The following is a 20,061-nucleotide window of genomic DNA, read 5'->3' as shown; positions in this document are numbered from 1 at the left end:
TGTATCAATGTACGTACGTGGGATCCATTTCCGTGAATGCATTGTAGGTCAAGTTACGGTTACTAACGCTCCATTGCCAGAACTTGTTGTGATGGTCGTAGGTAGCTCCAATCCAAATGGGGTCATGTTCTGGAGGGAGAAAACGTTTACGTATTTGTATCAATAAATTGTTATACTCAACTTTATTTTACTTATTTCAAATTGATTGGGAATTTAAGCTTTAAGTTTTACACAATGAATAGATAATTAGATATCTTTAAGTTTAGATAACTGAAGTCTAGTTAACTAACTAGAAAATATCACTTATTACGCTCTGATTCATTTTATAATAAATATTTCGATAGAGAATACTTTTTATATGCTTATTCGGCTAAAATAATATTCTCTAGTGTATGACTAATTTTGTCTTTAAATAATCATTTCACAGAAACTTTAAAATCTTATCATTTTTTTTTACCTTTTTCACGCAATCAATGCTTTTATAATTTCAAATTTAAATACAATGAAGAGTTTGTTAGTCATCTTGAAGTTTTGTTATTTAATGTAGAAAATATAATTTCTTACTTTCTGATTCATATAGAATAAATATTTGAAAGTCAATACTTCTTTATGTTTAAGGAACAGTCTCAATTATATTACATATTCTGTAGTAAATTATGTCTTAAGGAACTTCTCATAATTCATTTTAATGATTTCAAATTTAAATTCAAATTTAAAGCAATTTTTAAAGTCAATTATTTATAATTTTGTTCACTTTAAATCCTGAAAACTCTTGAAATTTGGCCTTCTCGTAATTCTTTTCATAATTGAATCATGATTTTGGTTTTGCTTTCACACATAAATTCGCTGCTCTCTTTGAACTTTTCACTCTCAAGCTGATGCATTCACTTACCGCCCGCAAGCGAATCCTGGCGTTCCAGGAAGGTTCTCAGCTTGCGATCCGCATACTTTGTGGGCTCCGCCAGATTGGCGTTCTTGTCCTTGCAGAAGAAATGCGCCTCCAGCCAGCTGCTGCGCTGCGACACCAGCGAGTAGCAATCGAAGCCCACACGTTGAAATTGTGGCGGGCACATGGCATACATGCGACGTGGCTTTGACACGCCCTCCGCCAGCGGTGAGGGGGCGCCGCCATTGGCATTGGGGAAGCTGACGCCAGCACTGGCGCCGCTTAAATGCATCTGTGCCTGGCATGTGTGTGCCACTGGATGAGAGATGGAAGGATGATGATATTATTAGCTGTCAACGGCAGTAAAGGGCACACACACCATACGCGGCGTATGCGCAATTTACTCACATAAACCTAAGGTAATTACTAGGCAGCTCAACATCATTTGGCCGCGGTTGCTGCTCATGTTGCACACTTAATGTGATTCCTTGTGGTTGCTGCTGTTGCTGCTTCTTCTGTTGTGTTCTGGTTTTAGTGGGGATTCAATTGGTTTTCCTTTGCTTCGTTGTCAGCTTTTTACATCGCTGTGAAAATTGCTAAAGTGCTGCAAGTACAAAAAAAATCCAAGATATATTTTTAGCCATTTATCATATCTCAACATTTGAATGATTTATAAAAAGATGAAAACGCTAACAAGTATTTCCGCTGATGGATGCGGCAAATTAAGCTAGCGAAAAAATTCTTGAAGCGATTTATTTGCTTTATTAACACTTCATTCATAAACACAAATTTTACGCTCAGATGGCCAACTGGCGCTTACTTATTACGATATTGGCCAACACAATGTCGACTGTTTGTTTGGCATTCCACTTGACACTTTCATAAATCGCTTGCAGTTGTTATTCCATTCTATTTGCCATTATGCGTAATTCACCTTGGCTTGGTCTTTGGGTGTGACACAACACAAATCACACATTTGGCTTGAGAATTTTGATTTAAGTTTTGTTTGTGTTACTGCAGCTGCTTTTCAGGTAAAATAAGCTCTTAATTATGAACATGTTGAGGTGAAAGCTTGCATAATTTATTTGTCACTATAAGACATTTATGCATTTATGTCTAAGGATTTAAATGCAGCAGCTGCTGTGGCAATTATGTTACAATTTAACAAAGAACATTTATAGGATAAATGAAAACCAATCAAATGAGTTGGAAAATAATTTCAATTAAGCAGTTTTGTTAAGCTAAATTGAGTGCATTTAATAGCATTTAAAGATAACAACTTTTAAAGCAATTTTCATGATAGAGCAAAAATTTTTTTTGTGGTTTCTTACTGCTTAATGATTTTGTTGAAAGTCTTGGCTTATATTTGAAAAGCAAAACTGTTTTGTCAAGGTAATATTTTTAAATAGTACTTATTTTCTACTCAAATAAATCTACATTATACTAAAAATGTGCTTATATTTCTATGTCTAACAGAACTTTGATTTATTTACTTAATTTTGGGTATTTACCTAAATAATTACATTTTAAACGCTAATTTCAAATGCCAATATTTGAGTTATAAATAAACGATATGGCATTTGAGCACAGTTAGTTAGTTCAATGAGGTGTGACTGTTGTCAGCATAAGAAAATATTGGAAGCTTGTTTGTAGAGTATCAATGTTGAATCAATGGGGAAATCACTAGACGTCATATTAGGAAACGTTTTCTTTCAAGTCACAAAACTCTGAGTAGCTCAATGGAACCACTTTTAAATCTATTGTTTTATTTCTTTTCTATCGAAATATTTCAATTACTTTAAAGTACCTAAATGCAAGAGAAGACAAAGAATTGATTTGGAAATTCACCAGACAACAGATACTGAAATAGTTTTTGCCTTGCCAAAGAATTCCGAGTAGTTGAACTATTGATGAACTTCGATTGTTTTCTTTTATTTGATTTCTCTTCAATGTAATCTCGTCATTCAAACTTTTGATATTATTTTTCTTTTTAAATGTGTACATTTTTGGATCGAACTCTTTTTATATAAAGTAATCGCCTTCATTATTTTAAATAATTATAATCACTAGCTCATCTTATTTTATAGCCTTCCTCTGACGCTCGCCGTATTCATAACGCAATCGTTCCCAGACGCCGTGACACATTCTCTTCAAACGCTGATCATTTTGCTCGCAAGCTAAGCGATATTGATTCCTTATCAGCTGCTTGGCTTGACGCAGTTCCCCCCGCTGGATGAGGGAAATGCTGTAATAGAGCTTGCAACGCGCCTGCAGCAAGGGATTCCCCAGTCGCAGACCAATGCTCAGCTGCTGCAATGAAATCTTGCCAGCTGCCTCGGCGCAGCGCGTAAATTGATCGCCCAGCGATGAATAGCCGCCACCCAGAGTGGACAGCCAGCACATCAGTTGGTCCAATTGCACGTGCTCCGCAATGGTATGCGACAGCATTAGTGTCCACTTGTAATCGATGCCAAGTCTCGCAGGTGGCTGCAACGAGAGCCACAAGAGTTGCACGCTCAGATTGTGTTGTAGTTGGTGTTGCAACACATTTTGCTGCAGTACTTCGCGCAACAAATAGTTCCCACTAACGGCGTCCAGTTGCACGGAAAGTCGACGCATAAGTTTATGCTTAGCCAGTTGCTTTCCCTCGTCAGCTGACTCAATTTGGATATCCTTAGCTTGGGGGCGATTGTAATAATGACGCCGTTGCCAATAGTCGCAGACGCACACAATTAATCTCATGCTGTGCACAGAGAGCAGTCGCTCGCTCAGTTAAATGTCATTACTACCCAAAGCATATTTTGTTTTCTTTGTATTAGTGCTGTCATACAATAAATATTTGTTATCGAATTGGAATTTCTGTTGCATACTTTGCGGCTGTGAGCAATATTTCAATGCAATTGGTGTTCGTTTTGAATGAAATTTTCCTGTAGCCTGTTAAAGGCCGGTGCCCAGATACACAAAGGGCCGATTTTTCAATGTTCCATAAAGTGGAACTATTTTTTAAATTAAATTAGTTGCTCTATGAAGTGTTATGAATAGGCGAGTGTTTCAGAGGTGTAGCGATGAACTTTTTGGTTTTTTATAATTTTCGTGTCGTAATAGTTGCTAAAAAAAATTCGCTCCTAAAATATGTGGAATCATCCCGAAATTATATCTTATTTACCTTTCTACTCGATAGTAATGATTATTCCTAAGTTCTAAAGTCAGACGCTATTATTTTTCAGTACATTATTAAAAATATTATATTTTACTTATCTTTATTACAATATTTCTGAGAACTGAATTTTTTTCTACATGATGATGCCATTTTGCCTATTTATCTTTTACACGACAGTTGAAAGCTTATCATTTGATTGTCGTTAGTAAATATGGAAATGAAGTCATTTAAGGAAGCTGAATAACTAAGTCAATAAGAGATACCATTGGATACACAATGGTGAATACAAATATTGTAATAGAAACTTTAGCTTAACTTTAAGTGTATCATATAAAGGTACTTAATGTATATTTACAAAATAAAAGTCAGCTTCTAAATTTTGTAATTACTTTTATTTAAAATACTAGTAACTAAAAAAATTAAAGAAAACTCTGTTGGCAACTAAAACGTTAGCTACCTCAAAGGTCACATTAGGCCAGACTCTAATAGCAGCTATAATTACGTGAATCATTTCAAATAGACAGCTTTGACTGTTTTTCAGCTTCCGTATATCGCGCTCTTGCTTCCACTTCCCAGCTGCTTTGGCGCTCCCTTTCTCACTCTTTTGGGCTCATGGTGTCACATAATTGAGCTATTTGAGGCTTGCGACTAACCCAAAGTCGCAGCCGTTGGCCATTTTCACGACAAGCATGCAACACACATGCTCGCATCATTTTCCACAGCAAATCACATATAATTTCTCGTTGCTTGTTGTTGTAGTAAAAAACAAAATATGAAAAAAAACAAAAATAATTCGTGCCTCTGCATGGCAAAGCACACAAATTAAAAGTGCCGCCAGGCCCCAAAGGCAATTGCCGACGGAGATCTTTCTTGGTTGGCTCCTCTCTTTCCCTCTAACTACTTCTCTTCTTATCTCACTCAATGTTTTGGCATAGGCATAAGACTGGCTTGACGACTTTGGCAGACACTGTGACTGTTTGTTGATGTTGATGTTGTTGTTGTTGTGGCACAGCTGAGCCAAAGTTGAGTCGAGTCGAGTTGAGTCGACGACAAATTCCACAACGATGACGTCTGAGACGCCAGCTGAAGCTGCGCTGACATTGGCAATGGGTCTCAGCAATTGCTGTCTATCTTTCTGTCTTTCAGTCTCTGTTTTTTTGTGCACAATTTATGCCTACAAGGCGCTGCACATTACCGCTTGACATGTGTTTCGATGGCCAATAAGTAGACGGCAGGCAGTCAACACCCACTCATAAAACTGTTGAATGCTGTTGTTGTCGTTGTTGTTTTTGTTGTGGGCGATTGAATGATTTATGGCCGCCTTTGAATGCAGTTCAAAGTGGGAGACATTACATTCAAATGGCATTCGTTGACAATCCATTGAGATAAGCATCGCGTCAGCTTCGATTGTCTGTCTGCCCTGACCTTGATCTTGAACTTGTTTTCTGGGCGTGTTTGATTACAGCATCGTCGCATTTATATATCGCAAAACATCCATCAGACATGCAACTGCGATGAAATCACTTTTGTGTGTGTTGAAAATGTGTTTTTAATTTGATTTTCGACAACAGTTCAACAAGTTCCGGGGAAATCGTAAAACAAGCAGAGCCAGTAAATGACAAAAACTGACACGAATCAAATCAATCAGCGAAACCCCAAAAAGGCTTATGAAACACACATTTTATGAGTGCGCTGATTTGGGTTCAATAGAAGCGCATATTACCCCTAAAAACTTTAGAGAAGATTTGAAATATATCCCAAAACTTCAGCATGACCTTCAACGCAACGAAGAGTATAAAAATGTTATGTTTTCCCATAATTTTTTATACTCGCTACCCAAAGACTAAAAGGGTATTATAACTTTGTGCCTGCAGGAAATGTAAGTAACGGCTGCTTAGCTCATATGGTATTTTTATACTCAAATTTAACCTTCGTCATATTTTAGTATTTTTGTGGTATACTACTTTGGTACACAATACTGGCATGTTTAGAACTTTACGGTATATTTTGAATGCAATACTAAATATGTATATACAGTATATATGTATGTTAGTATATTTTAGTGTTTCGCGGTATATTTTAAGAATAATACCGCTATGTTTAGTACTCCATGGTACATTTCGAATGTAGTACTACATCGATAAATTAAATCTGACTGTCGGTATATTTGAGTATTTTGCGGTGTTTTTGGTATATTTGAAGAATAATACCACACTGTTTTGCTCTTTTTTTTTTTAAATGGGTAGCGGGTATCTTACAGTCGAGCACATTCGTCTGTAGTTTTTTTGGTTGTTCATTTTTTAACTACCCAACGTGAAATTGAATTTAAAGTCGTACAAAGAACGCAGTATTTTAAAAAGAATTTTTGGTTTTTTAAGCGTCTTTAACAAAGTCGTTTTGTTGATAAATGAGCTGAGGGCGTGTTTGGACTGGAACTAAATAGTTAGTTATGTTTATTTCAAGAATTTCAATAAACCTTGAGAGCGTGCGGCTTAATATTTATGCGAAAATTATAAAGCAGACATTATTCTACGAATCCATAATAAAGTTGTTAATCATGACGATAGAAGTATGAATATGAAATATGTGGGCAAATAAATTAACAAATTGCAATCGAAAATTGTAAACATCACTTACAGAAATCATTCAGTCAGCACTCAACAAAATTAGGAAGCTGACTGAGTGTTGTTCGTTGCCTCCGTCTGTAGTCTTAATTGAGATAACCACCCACACATTAGTTCAGTCAGTCAGTCAGTCAGTCAATCAATCAAGTGGTCGGGGCGGGCAATCAATTGAAAGCGAAAAGTTGAATGTTCGCCACAGCAGCAGCATCTTTTGGTCTTAACCTCTTGACGGCGGGTTCAATGCGAACAGCTGCCTCATAAATCTTCACCAAACAAAATATTCTTTTGCTTGATTTGAGTTTGGTTTGGTTTTTTTTTGTTTTGGTCGTCGTCGTCTCTAATATATTACTTCTCTAATCTGGCAAACCGGTTGGAATATCTGACAAATTGTCGACATTATTCTTACAACTTTTCAGCGGACCACACTAAATTGAAACGAAAACAAATCCCCAAAAAAAAAAACATTTAAAACACTTATCTTTTTAGTTAATATTTTGGTATTTGCTATTTCCAATCAATTTTCGATGAGTGCTAACCCGTTTTTTATTTTGTTAATAAAAAAAATTAACATATATTTTGGGAAAACATGCGAATCGGAGATGCTTAATTTTAAACTAATTTCCAGTTTTACGATTTCAATTAAACTTCATAAATATTCGAAAAATCTTTATAATTATTTCAGTTTCAGTTTCTTCTTCTATCCATTTGTTTTTGTATACCGTTTTTTCTACTCTTTTGTCGAAGTGTTTCCGCTCTTAATTAATTTATGCGCATTATATTTTGATAACATGTGTTGCGCATCATAATTGAAAACAAACAGAAATTAAAACCAGATAACAACGCAGCTGAGCTATTTATTAGATTGCAGACACACTCTAAAGTAAATAGGTGAGTAATGTGATAAATAAAGGAATTAATTATTGAATTTAATACATTTTTTGTATGGTTTTTATTTTATAAACTGTAATATGATAAATTACATCTAAAGGAAGCAAACTGAATAGGCTTTAAATTTTGCTATTTATTTATACAAATTTTTCTATCATTCATATCTTTCGCTTTCAACAAGCTTTTCCGCTTTGCTTTGTATTTAAATTAAAATTTATTGTAGAAAATAATTGTATTAAAAATCTGATTTCAATGTGTGTAGCAAAAAGAGCATCAAATTGAAATGATTATTAAATTATTGAGGTTACTGAATTGACTAGAATTCTTAGAAAATAAAGCATTTATTACTTTGTGCAAATTGTTCTACATATTTATACACAAACATATGAAGCAATCTAATTATAATGCTGCTTTGAAGCAAATAATCAATTTTAAATAAAATATAGTAATTGCTTTGTTAACTTTCTTTTGTCTGAACTTGTTTCATTTGGAGTCATAATTAAATGTTTAAATCTTATATTTATCTGGCTTTGACAATGTAGTTCAATTTAAAATTAGCTCAACTGACACGATGATAAGATAAGTGACACTTATTATATTATATCTTTACGCGAATTCCAAAAACGACTTTTTACAACTGCAGCAGCTTACAATTATTCAACGTAATATAGCAAGTGAGAGTGCGTAAAACGTTTTTGCAAAACTGCATTTCATTGAATTTGATTTGCTTTTCAGTTGGCTACGCTTTCGAAATCGTGGCATAATTCAAGCGCCACTTACTCGGTAAGCCAATCACCTATCCGCTGGCAATCCGGAGTTGAGAGCTGAGTAGCTAAGTTCTTCATGACGCAGTCGGGCAGAAAAACAGTTGCCATTTCTTCTACCATTTTTATTTTTTCATTTCTCAGGTGCTGCTCTATGAACGCATTTTACGAGCTGCATTGCTGTCGTTGACTTGGCCATGATAACTTCAGCCTTCCTGTGGCACATCACGTACTCGTGCTCTAAGCATGCCCATCTATATACCTGGCCAAAGAGCATCTGATATGCCGTTTGGCTGCTGCCAGCTGCGTTTGTCTTTCTTTCTTCTCCTTCGTATTTTTCTTTTGCGTTTTTTTTTTATCAATGCAAGCTAATCTCATTGGCCCTAGAGCTGTGTCATGACTGCATCTGTGACTCTGTGATGCTTGCAGGGCAACGTTCTGTTTCGCCTTTCGGACTTATACCATTTACCACGCAAAAAAGTGAAAGTCATTTTCCTAATGCTCTGCATTCAACTTGCTTCGTCGTCGTCGTCGTTGTTGTTGTTGTTGTTGTTGCTAGTAGTTTAGCCGCTGACATGACACTGTCTGAAGATGCCAACTCCTTTGACAGTTGAGAGCGTTTTGCAGCGATAGCGTAACGCAATCAGATCGCAATGGCGGGCCCTCGGGTCGTATGCGCAATATCACGCATACGCAGCGCAGCAGCTTTTTTTTTGCAAAAAGTTGTTTAATGAGTTTAGTCGATGAATTTCAACAATAAATTGCTTTTGCATCTATGCTATGCTACCCTTTCCATCTGAAGCCAATAAAAGTCAATCTGTGTGTGCGTATACATAGCTTGTCCCTGATAAATTGCGGCTATGTCAATCAGCCTGAGAGACTGAGATGAAACATCAGTTTTAATCCACAGTCCATAGTTGACTCATCCGGTCTGCTTATGGCCCAACCCATTTCGATTTCCATTTTCTGGGAACTTGGGAATTCGGCACTCAAAAATTCAACGATTTTTGGGTCATTCAATCAACGCACGCTTCAGCGCCTCCTTCGCTTATCAATCATTTCCGCTCCACAAAAAACTACCTGCTTCCCCCAAAATCCGCAGCACAAAACACAAAAAAGTAGTTGGCAAAGTATGACATAATTTTTGGTTCAATATCAGCTGCATCAATCACATTAGGCCTGACTTTGACTCACACAACACGTACTCACTCAGCACCCAAGTATGCGTTGACTCTGTGAATGTCTGTCCCGTGTCCTCTCCCCCTACTCCTGCTTTGCACAACCTCATCCAATCATTTTATGCATTTTAAATTTGTCAGCTCGGCGTCATCGACCAAATAAATTTGCGTATGTGGCGCAGGCGCCAGCGTCGTCGTCGTCGTTGTCTATGGCACTCGAATTACAACTACAACTACAGAAACTACAAACTATCGTACACTTTATAACAACAATAACAGATACCAAGCAACAATTTGCTCTCAAGTGATGTCATACATTTGAATTTATGCCGAACCGTCGCCCCAGCCTCTTTAATCTCCATTCGTTTCATTCGCTCGCTCGCTCGCTTGCTGATGATGTAAATTTTTAAAGCAAATGCCACGATCTACGACGCTTCAATTACAGTTTCAGTTTCAATTTTTATACCCTATGGTAATAAAACTGTGCAAATCTTTAGCGCTGTTGGAATGCTAATAACTTATCTTTATTCATCTGATTAAAATCGTTAAGTTTAAATTCATTTTGCTATTTATATAGTACTAGCGGCTACTGCTAATAAACAGATAAAATATTTATCATTTGTGAAAGTGAAAGGCAAGTTTTAAATAGGCTAAGAAAATGATTTTCCAACCTTATAATCTAATTTTGGCTGAAGCAATTTAAATCTGTGTATAACACAATATTTTCTCAAATATATTTAGTTGTTGCTGTTGCCTATTTGTGTGGCCAATTGTAATTAAATTCTATGTTGTAAATATGTTTATTCTTTAAGATGCAAAATTCTACCTATAAATAAATATTTAGTCAAATTTCTTGCAGTTTTGCATTGTAAAATAATATAATACAACTTTAAGACTATCTTTTATGCACACAAAATTTGTCTAGTTTATTTAAGAAATGAAATTAGTAAAAAACATTTAATAGAATGTTGAAGAATACTTTCTCGTTGAATTTCCTTAATACTAAAAAATATAATAAAGCCTAAATATTGAAATTAGTATAAACTTTTTAACTAAATTCACGATCAATATTAAAGTTGGGTATTTTGCGGTCTGTCATCACTATCAACTTTGAGCGCTCTTGACTTGTCTTTCAGCTACTTCACCGTCTTATTATTTTTTATGAATTTTCTGTTTGCATTGACATCAAAATGTCACTTGAATTGTTTTTTTTTTCTGGTGCGTTTGCTGAAACATTTTCGATTAATTATTTGCGCAGCTTGAGCAGGAGAAAACTGTTTTTTTAATTTATGCCAAATATTTGAGCAAATTAATGCGCAGCAAACACGCAAATTTTGTGTATGAGTGTGAGTGTGTGTGACCGCATAAAGTTTGCTTTCATATTTTCTGCTGCCCAAGCACTAAGGAAGGAAGGGAGATGAGTTATAGAAGGAGGAGGGGGAGAAGAAAAGCCATTTGCCAAGTGGACAAGCCATTGTCATTGTTGTGTTTGTGCTGTTGCTGTTGCTTTTGCTGCTTGTTGTGTTCGTTGTTGGGTCAACAGTATTTTTGGCGCGTGTCTGTGACTCAGTTGACACTTTTTATGCCCCCCCTCTTCCCTTCTACTCCATTACAACGCCTACGCCTTCGCCTTTGCCTTGGCCTCACTACTGGATAATTTGTGTGAGCTGCAGCATCTTTCTATTTCCCATTCTTTTCCCTCCCCCCCCAAAAATGGAAGGCACGCATTCGAGTAGTTAGTTCCGCATCCTGTATGTGTGCCATTGTTGTTGTTCGTTGTCCGTTGTTCATGTCAACAATAAATCAAAAGTTTTATCTTCGTGTCTGTGCTGTGTGCCCTTAAGAGCCTCCGCTTCGGCCTCATCCTCAGCCTCAGCCTCAGCACACAAATGGGACAGACATATTACATGCGTCAAGGCATGAAATCATTTGCAGCCTCGAACTATTTTGTTTGCCTATCTCTAGTTTGTGCATTGTGTAAAATTCTTATGGGAGCATAATGAAGGATACTCCTTTTTTTATACCCGTTACCCAAAGGATAGAAAGGGTATTTTAAATTTGTGCCGGCAGGAAATGTTTGAAACAGGCAGAACCCCATAAAGTATATATATTTTTGATCAGCATCTGTCTGTCCGTCTGTCCTCATGAACTCCTAGAACTGATAATGACTATAATATTAATTTTCGACCGCATTTGTTATGTTTGAACGCAGATCAAGTCCGCTCCGCAAATCGAGTAACAAGAATTTTGGCATATACAATAATTATTGTAGCCTTTATGATTCCTGAAAATTTGGATGTGATCAGATGAAGTTTCAGAACTTTTTCTTACTACATGTTGCGGGTCTTAGTTGCTTTTGCTGACAATCTGATATTTTGAACTTCTACTACTACATAAATATACTAAATATAGCATTTGGTATATTTTCAAATTGATACCGCACTGTTTTGCTTTTATTCACAATGGTTATCGGGTATCTCACAGTCGAGTACACTGTACTAAAGCTTTCTTACATGTTTTCGTTGTTGTTGTTAAAAAAGGATTGCCGACTGTTTGCCAACATGTTGAAAATCCGCTTGGCAGACGCAAAAGCAAACATCAAAAAGCAGCACAAACATTATTCAGTTTGATTTCCATTTCCGTTTAGCAGCAGTAATTTATATGGGCTGCAACAGCAGATGCCACGCGAGTTGTGGCTGCTACATTTTGTTGACTTAACGGCTATGCAAAGTCTGCATCAATTTATTGACCAACTCGCAGATTAATAAATGGACAGTTCTTTAGCCCATATTTGGTACTGTTTTAAAGTCTGATCTAAATGCCAAGGTGAACATCAAAATTTGTTGCGCACAACTCACAAATCAAATCAAACGAATTAAATTTGAAATCGAAAAACCAAATCCGCATCCAAAGGCAATCAAAATGCCGCTTCAAGCGACGAATTTGGTATGACAAGCGAGTCGTCGACTTGACAGCGAATTGCATGCAAATTTTCGTGTATAACAAAAATAATAAAAAAAATATTATTCCAAATGGTGACTAAGACTCCAACTACTCTTGGGTGGGTCTTCTAGCAGCTGCCAGCTGACTCATCTACATATAATATATCGACTACAATTATAGTTAGTCTATCCACAGACTCTGGCAGTTGTGACAGTTTCAAGCGCCTCATTCGATTCGTTACTTTGCATATTTGCATGTAATTTCATAAAAGCATCGCAACGATTCCGAGTGTCGCTGTTGCAAATTGTATAAATATTTGATAAGAGTATTCAATTGTATCAATATTTGTGTTGCATTCAACAAATTGTTGTGGCTATCGTTGTTGAAATTTAATGCCACAATGCTAGCATTGACAATTATTACGCATACGCCACGTGCAACGCATAACAGCCCACCGCCAAATGCAATTGCCATATCAATGTGAATGTGAATGTGAATGGGAATGGAAATGGGCATGAATATTGAATGTGTCGTCGTCGTCGAATACCCTTCACACAAAAATTACGCCAATGGGTGTGCTATGATTCGTAATCGTAGGTGCGAAATATTTTTCTTATATAAATAAATGATTGTTATTGTAGCAGTATCACAATCAAAGTTGAACCATTATTACGAGTGCTGCAGATAGCATCTGAGAGTGCTTATTTGCTCAACTTATTGGCATTCATTGAACTTATAGTATTCGTAACGTGAAGTGTAATGAATGCAATTATTTCTATTGATTATTTGTGCTCAATCTACGGCTAGTTTTTCTATGTGTTCCCTCAAAAAAATTTCTAAATGTACGTCACTTTATTGGTTTTAGAATACTTATTAGTTGCGATTGATAACTCTTCGATTTTAATGCGCATATTTCATATTTGGTTTCAACATTGATTACGTTAATTATGATGAGCAATCAGCGATACTTCAAAGATATACCGAAGCGAATTGAATACTTTTTTCATTGTATAAGGGAAACTTTTTTAAAATTCCATATTTATTTAATAGTTTAAGTTAGTTTTTAAAAAGGGAAGTCAACTGTTGTATTTATATTCCATAGGATTGATTGTTCTTGTTAAAGAAGACAAGTTAAATTTTTAAATTATATTTATTGTATTTTCTATTTTATAAAACTCTTTAAAACATATTCATTATGGAAATATATAATTTTATAGTCAAATAGTTATCATTTAGATTTGGTTACTTGATTAAAAATATTCTCGCTTATTTGAGACGTAAAATGAAGTATAAAATTTTCTATGTCTATGTCAAGATATTCAATAAACAAATATTTAGTTTACACTCTAAAATAAATTCAATATTTTGTAATTTAAATATATATTTTTTTAAGACATCCTAAACTAAATTAAAATTCAATATTTTTGAATTTAAATATATATGTATATTTTAATTAAGACATCCTAAACTAAACTATAATAAAATCGATTTAATTTGATTAAACTTAACCTTATTCTTACTGATATTGAATTTGAGAAGAAAAATGAAAGTTCGTATTGAAATTGAAAACCTTTTTTGCAGAACACTTGGCAATTACTCGTGCTTTAATAAGCAAAAGTGACAGAGATAAAGTCTGATGGATTGAACAGTTTGTGGAACTTTAATTACATTCTGTCAGTCGAAGCATACTTTGGAAAATATGGCATGCAATTCTTTGCAGCTTAAATTAAGCATCCATCTTGCAGGATATCTTTCAATTACACAGAACCAACTGGCAGCCCCGGACCAAACGCTTGGCTGTTTATATTCGCATTTTATTTAATTTGGAACTGCAATGCCAACCGGGCACTTTGGCAATGGTAACGGTAATGGTAATGGGTCAGCCTTATCGCTCAGCCGGATGCCTTTAGCGAGTACGACAAGAGAGGAGAAGAGAAGAGAAGAGTTGGAGAAGTACGGATTGCGGTTGCTGTTGCCGTTTTGTGGTTTTCGATATGGAAATGCAATTTTTGTCAACACGGAGAGTGAGGTTTTAAAAAATGCACGTGACGATAGTGTTAAAAATAAACATAAATAAATGTGGCATTGCTGGAGCTGGAGCTCGAGCTCGAGCTGAAGCCGGCGACAAGGCAAAAAGCCGACAAAAATAAATATAAATAAGTGCAAATGAAAATGGGGAAACGGGGCTGAAACGGAAAGCTGCAAAAGATGAAAACGTATATCGCCGACTGTGGCAACTGTGAGCTAAATGTGTGTGGTAAATATTGACTGGCATAGAGAGAGAGAGAGAAAGAAACAGAAAGGGGAATAGAGACGGAAAATGATGTGGTGGCAGCATTGTGGTGGCTTGGCGTATCAAATAGCATTAAGCAAATGCTTAGCACAAATAATGAAAGGATTGAAATTATGCGAATGCATTTGCTACGTGAGAGAAATGTTTTTGCAATTGATGAAAGTTGCATTTCAACTTGATGAGATTGACTTAAGACACTAATACTAAACTGTGCTTTGACATTACTTAAAAGTTTAGTACACACAGAAAAATATTCCGTCTTGGTATAGAATTTTTGTAGAAGAATTTGAGTTGAATGTAAAATTTGGAATGTAATATTACAAACAACAAGTGTGTCTAAATAAACATGTTAAAAAAGCAAACGCTCAATATAAAAATATAATGAATAATGATTGATATTAGATTTTTTGATTATGTGCATAGTTTAGGCATTGAAGTTCTTAAATCAATACCATAATTTAAATAATATAATTCTAACACGCGCTTCAAATTAACCGAAGATTCTCTAATCAAGAATTTCAGTCTCGTTAAAAGACTTGATTCATAAACGACAGTGCTTCATATATAATTTTATGATTCCTGAAAATTGGGTTTCGATTAGATAAGATTCAGAAGCTATTAAATCACAAAAAACTGCTGATGTATTTCTTGCTGAGTTGCTTTGATTGTCAACGCAATATATTCCAATATTGTATTCTATGGTATATTTTAAGTGTAATAAAAAAAAATAGTTAAACAAATAGGTAACAGGTATCTCATAGTCGAAGACACTCGACCTAAGCTTTCACTGATATATACTATTGCACTCTATGGTATATTTTGAATGCAGTAGTATATCGATGTATTATTTTTAGTGTAGTATATTTTCCTATTTTGCTTTGAAAATGTGTTGCGGGTATCTCATAGTTGATCACACTCGACTATCACTTGTTCTCTCAGTGTACCTTCAAAAATTTGCTTTGCTTACCTAATAAACCGTCTTCGCACTGTTGTCCAGCTGATGTTGCAAGAACTGGGACAGCTGAAAAAGACAAAAATAAATAAAAATGCAAAAATTAGTTGAATATCCGTTGGAATTTTCGGCAAGTGTAGGCAGAAATACAGTAATGAGTTGGCCCATTACAAATGTCAATTACGGCAAGTCGCAAAAATTGGAAAACAAGCGTTAACTGACACATTGAAAAGTGCACGACTTTTGGCCGAGCTGATCGCTTAATGGTTAACGACAATTGTCAGCAACAATAAATATGTTTAAATAATAGTACGAAATTGCGTAATACAAATTGCCAATCAGCAGCAGCAGAAACAGCAACAGCAACCCGCTGAGTTGGCCACAAGCCACAGTAGCCATGTCCAATTCAATTCAATACAAAGGCAGGCAGACAAACAATAATAATGCTTATTGTAAATTGTAAATTGTAATTTGTAAACAGAAATGTGTTGAGCAAACAAGTTGATTTGCTCAAACTTGAACTGCACAAATTGATGTCAAATCATCAGTGAAATATTTTGTTTTCATAATTTCAAATGTTTAATAATTAACTATGTACATTGAAGCTGTTTGCCAACTAAATTAACGAAATGTTTGCCCAAAGCTACTTATAGATAACATGTGTGCTGTGTTGTATCTGCGTATCTGCAGCGCAAAGTATCTCAGCTAGAGTGCATTTTTAAGCTGCTTAAAGATTGTGCTAGCACACTTGTCAAAAATAGATGCACAGTGGTTAACAAATATTAAACAGTTGAGCAGTTGATATTGTAGTAAATTCAAATAAAGTTCTACTGTAATTGCTTTAATATTGTAATAAATTCAAATAAAGTTCTACTCGAATAAATGTTCAACAGCTTAAAACTGCCAATAAATATTAGTTTATTTTTATTTGAAAAGTTCAGTTCCGCTCAGACTGTGTTCACACACTTTTTGTCACCACTGTGCTCTGCTCTCATTGTGGTTTATTTGCTTTATGCTGTCGAAGCATTTGCACTTTGAAAGTTGTTTTTCTCTTTGTTTTTATGTTGCAACATCTCTCCACACAAAGTTTTGAATGCCCAAGTTTCCTTTTATGCAAATCGAATATTGTCTGTCTGTGTGTGTGCGTGTGGCAAGTGTTGTGTGTGTGTAGGGACAACTTTGTCACATTTGTGGCGCCACATTGAGCGGCAATCAGACGCTCCATTTTAGTGTTAATGTTGCGCGTCATAGTGCCACGCCCAGCTAAAGTGGCACAGGTGGCGACGCCCACAATTTCGTATTTTTCGCCGCTGTTGATTAGTTTTAATTGCCTGAAATTGGGTGTGTGCTCCTCTGCTTTTGCTCTTTCAGTTTTGGAGCACTAATTGAAATTTCTAAACGCCAACAACAACAACAGTCAAAGTAATAATAATAGAGAAACAACAAAGAAAAAAAAGAATGGCATAATTTATCAATTGTGTTTGGGTTTTATTAACTACTTCACTTTTAGTTCCATATGTATGCAAAATAGCAATTAAAACGAGGACAAATGCCAAATTAAATGAATTTTCGACAGCGTGTAGGAAGACATATGGAGGAGAGTGTAGGGAGCAAACTTGGGAGCCAGACTTGGGAGCATATTTATTAATTCAATTCGTTTGGCAGCCACAAAACGAAATATGAATAAAATAAAAGCAGACTAGGGCAAAAAAAACGAGATATAAAAAACACAGCAAGGCAAATGCGAAGCAGAGCAAAATATTCGATTGAAATTTAAATTCAAATCAACTTTCCAGGCTGGCGGCAAATTTATGCACAGATATTTCTTTCTCCTCGCTCTCGTCGCTTTTGTATTTGCAGTTTTGTTCGGTTCGGCCGATACTCAAAGAATGTTAACCAGAAAATACGGAACACAAAATGTTCTATAAGGAATGCAAAATGTGTGCCAAAAAAAAGGAAAAAAAAGCAAGAATCTTTCTAGTCATAATTACAAAGTGTACAAAACTCGCAACTCAGCCGAATAGAGTCCACAAGCATTGTGGGAAATTTGCTGAGCCATCGATAAATGGCATCCACACAGAAACGTAAAGAGAGAAAGAAACAAAAAAAAAAGCAATGTGGGAACTTTAAGGTTGACATATCCCATATTTCATATGCGCCACATTTCATATACTACGACTACGATATCGCATAACAAATAAACAAACATAATAGCAACGTGACAATGCGAAGAAACAACAACTGAAAAGAACCGGCAGCAAAAGGCAAATAAGCAAATGAGTAGTAAAGAAAACAAACAAAAAAACAACAAGAAAATTGCAGACGAAAGAAATTTCAGATGTATGAGTGAGAGAGGGGATAATGGGGGTGGGGGGGAGGTGGCGTGGTAACGTCTCAACTCAGTGACAACTTCGAGTGGCTGCCATTCAAATGCACTACTCGAGCTTCTTCTTCATAGTCACAGCTGCCTTAAGTTTGTTCCACTCTAAATTGGACTTTGCATTATTCACTTGTTGTGGCTTCTCTCTTTGGCTGTTCTCTTTTTTGGCAACATTTTGCAGACACACACTCACACAGGCACACATAAATGCTTTTATGACATTAACACATTGCAAGCATTGCAATTTTATTTGCCTGCCTTCAATAGGCTAAAATGGATTTATGCCTCTCTCAAAGTGTTCGCTGCGAATAAAAAGCGATTATTTTGGAGAGAATTTATGCGACTGCAATATGTAGAAGATTTGCAGCTTTACCGCAGATGAATTAAAAATACGGAATTAAAAATGATATACGCATTTTTGAGCTCAGTTTCTATATTTGTTATGCCAACACCTTGGCTGTAGAAATAGAAAAAAATGTAAAATGTAAACTTCGTTTTTTTGTGGATGGTTAATATTTAAGGCTTAAAATCTTAAATATTGTATATTTGTAATTTGTGTGCAATTGAAATTAACAATATACTTTTATTAATATTAATGTTCATTAAAAAAAAGCTACAAAAAAATGAGATTTTATTCATATTTTTTATAATGTATTATGTATTTTTTCTTGAAATATTGTTTTCTATTCATTCACAAATATTTTCGTATTTCATAGTTTTATGAAAACACAAAGTTCGAAAGTTTTTCAATATTTTTCCCATTCTGGAAACATCTTTAAAACGCTATAGCAACAACAAATGCTCAAAAATCATTGCAAATTAAAAGCGAAAGGTCTAATTTTAGAGTTTTGAGTGCGTTCCACTTTTGTCGGTTATAATTTCTGAACAATTCAAAATAGCAAAAGAAACGAAGAAAAGAAATTATTTCTGAAATGCTTTTAGCATTAACGCTTAAAACTTTTAAGTGGGGAAAAACATTGCGAAAATGTAGCAGATCTTTCGTTATTTAAACTTTGTAATTAGATCAAATTGTGGAATAGTATTCTTACTGCAATGTTTTTAAATCTATACAGAAAAGCCATTTATTGTAATTTTAGCTTAAGATTAAATTATATAGTATAAAGATATTTAAGATTTAAGGCTGCACAAAGTTTTCATTTTTTAATTGAATTTAATTTTGAGTTTATAACAACAATTATTTCAAATTTAAAATTCTGAACGAACAAGTTCTTTAAGTTCGTGATCTGATGTCTGTTCTTAACATTACAGCACCTGTCTCAGTCACCGGTATACAAAAGACCTGTCAGATCAATTGGCAATGAGATTGTGGCTGTCATGGAATACATTGACCTGCCCTTCTCTGGGCTGCAAACAGATCGTGCCACAGTTCTCAGCTAAGTGGCAGGCTAAACGGCGCGTGGGCTTAACGGTAATGCAGAGAGCTGAGAGTCGGCAACCCAATTGAGTTTCGTATGTATCTCAATAGATTTATCTGGCGAGCAAACTGGAACAATTTGTTGGGGCAATTTGCACCAGTTGTTGTGTTGTGCACAGCATCGCCAGCGCGAGAGACTGCCAAACAAGACTTCCAGAGTAATCTGCCGCTCAATCAATTTGCAGCAGGTTTGTTTAGCTGTCGCTGTCGCTGTCTCTGTTCTCTAGAGAAAGAGAGAGAGTAGAGCGGGTGACTATCTGTTGGCTTATCGAATTAATCGTTTGAATTAGCCTGTTCTGCTCTGCAAGATGAGGCAGAGACAGCTCAATTTCTGTCTGTGTGTGTGTGGCTGGCACATAAATTGTGGCAATTACTTTGTTAACCAGCTACAAAAGACAAACAACTTGCAACTTGCGCATCTTGTTAATTATGAATCAAATTTATGCAACAATGGGTGCAGTAGCCACAACACAAACTCAAACTCAAACGCAAACACAGCGACATTTGCATAAGGCAAATCGCTTTAATTTTTATCACAGATACGCCTCGAGGGGCATT

The 20,061-nt window shown here is 35.5% G+C and overlaps 2 protein-coding genes across 3 annotated transcripts in view; both read right to left on the bottom strand.

Annotated features, from left to right (window-relative positions):
- The window catches only part of LOC133841854 (trichohyalin), a 68,524-nt gene that overhangs the window by 4,527 nt on the left and 43,936 nt on the right, over positions 1–20,061 (bottom strand). For both annotated transcript variants that reach the window (XM_062274629.1, XM_062274630.1), the window contains exons 2-5: positions 15,704–15,757; positions 1,295–1,490; positions 893–1,201; positions 18–129 (exon numbers count right to left, since the gene is read on the bottom strand). In XM_062274629.1, the coding sequence (XP_062130613.1) occupies positions 18–129; positions 893–1,201; positions 1,295–1,352 (479 nt within the window). In that variant the 5' untranslated portion in view covers positions 1,353–1,490; positions 15,704–15,757. The remainder of the gene's footprint in view (positions 1–17; positions 130–892; positions 1,202–1,294; positions 1,491–15,703; positions 15,758–20,061) is intronic.
- LOC133845253 (uncharacterized protein F58A4.6-like) lies at positions 2,953–3,695 on the bottom strand. The gene has a single exon (XM_062279655.1). It carries the CDS (start codon positions 3,626–3,628, stop codon positions 2,963–2,965), a length of 666 nt encoding a protein of 221 aa, XP_062135639.1. The 5' UTR covers positions 3,629–3,695; the 3' UTR covers positions 2,953–2,962.

The sequence above is a fragment of the Drosophila sulfurigaster genome, chromosome 3, assembly GCF_023558435.1.
Source record: "Drosophila sulfurigaster albostrigata strain 15112-1811.04 chromosome 3, ASM2355843v2, whole genome shotgun sequence".
NCBI classification, from domain to species: domain Eukaryota; kingdom Metazoa; phylum Arthropoda; class Insecta; order Diptera; family Drosophilidae; genus Drosophila; species Drosophila sulfurigaster.
This window is presented reverse-complemented; position numbering and strand designations above follow the sequence as displayed.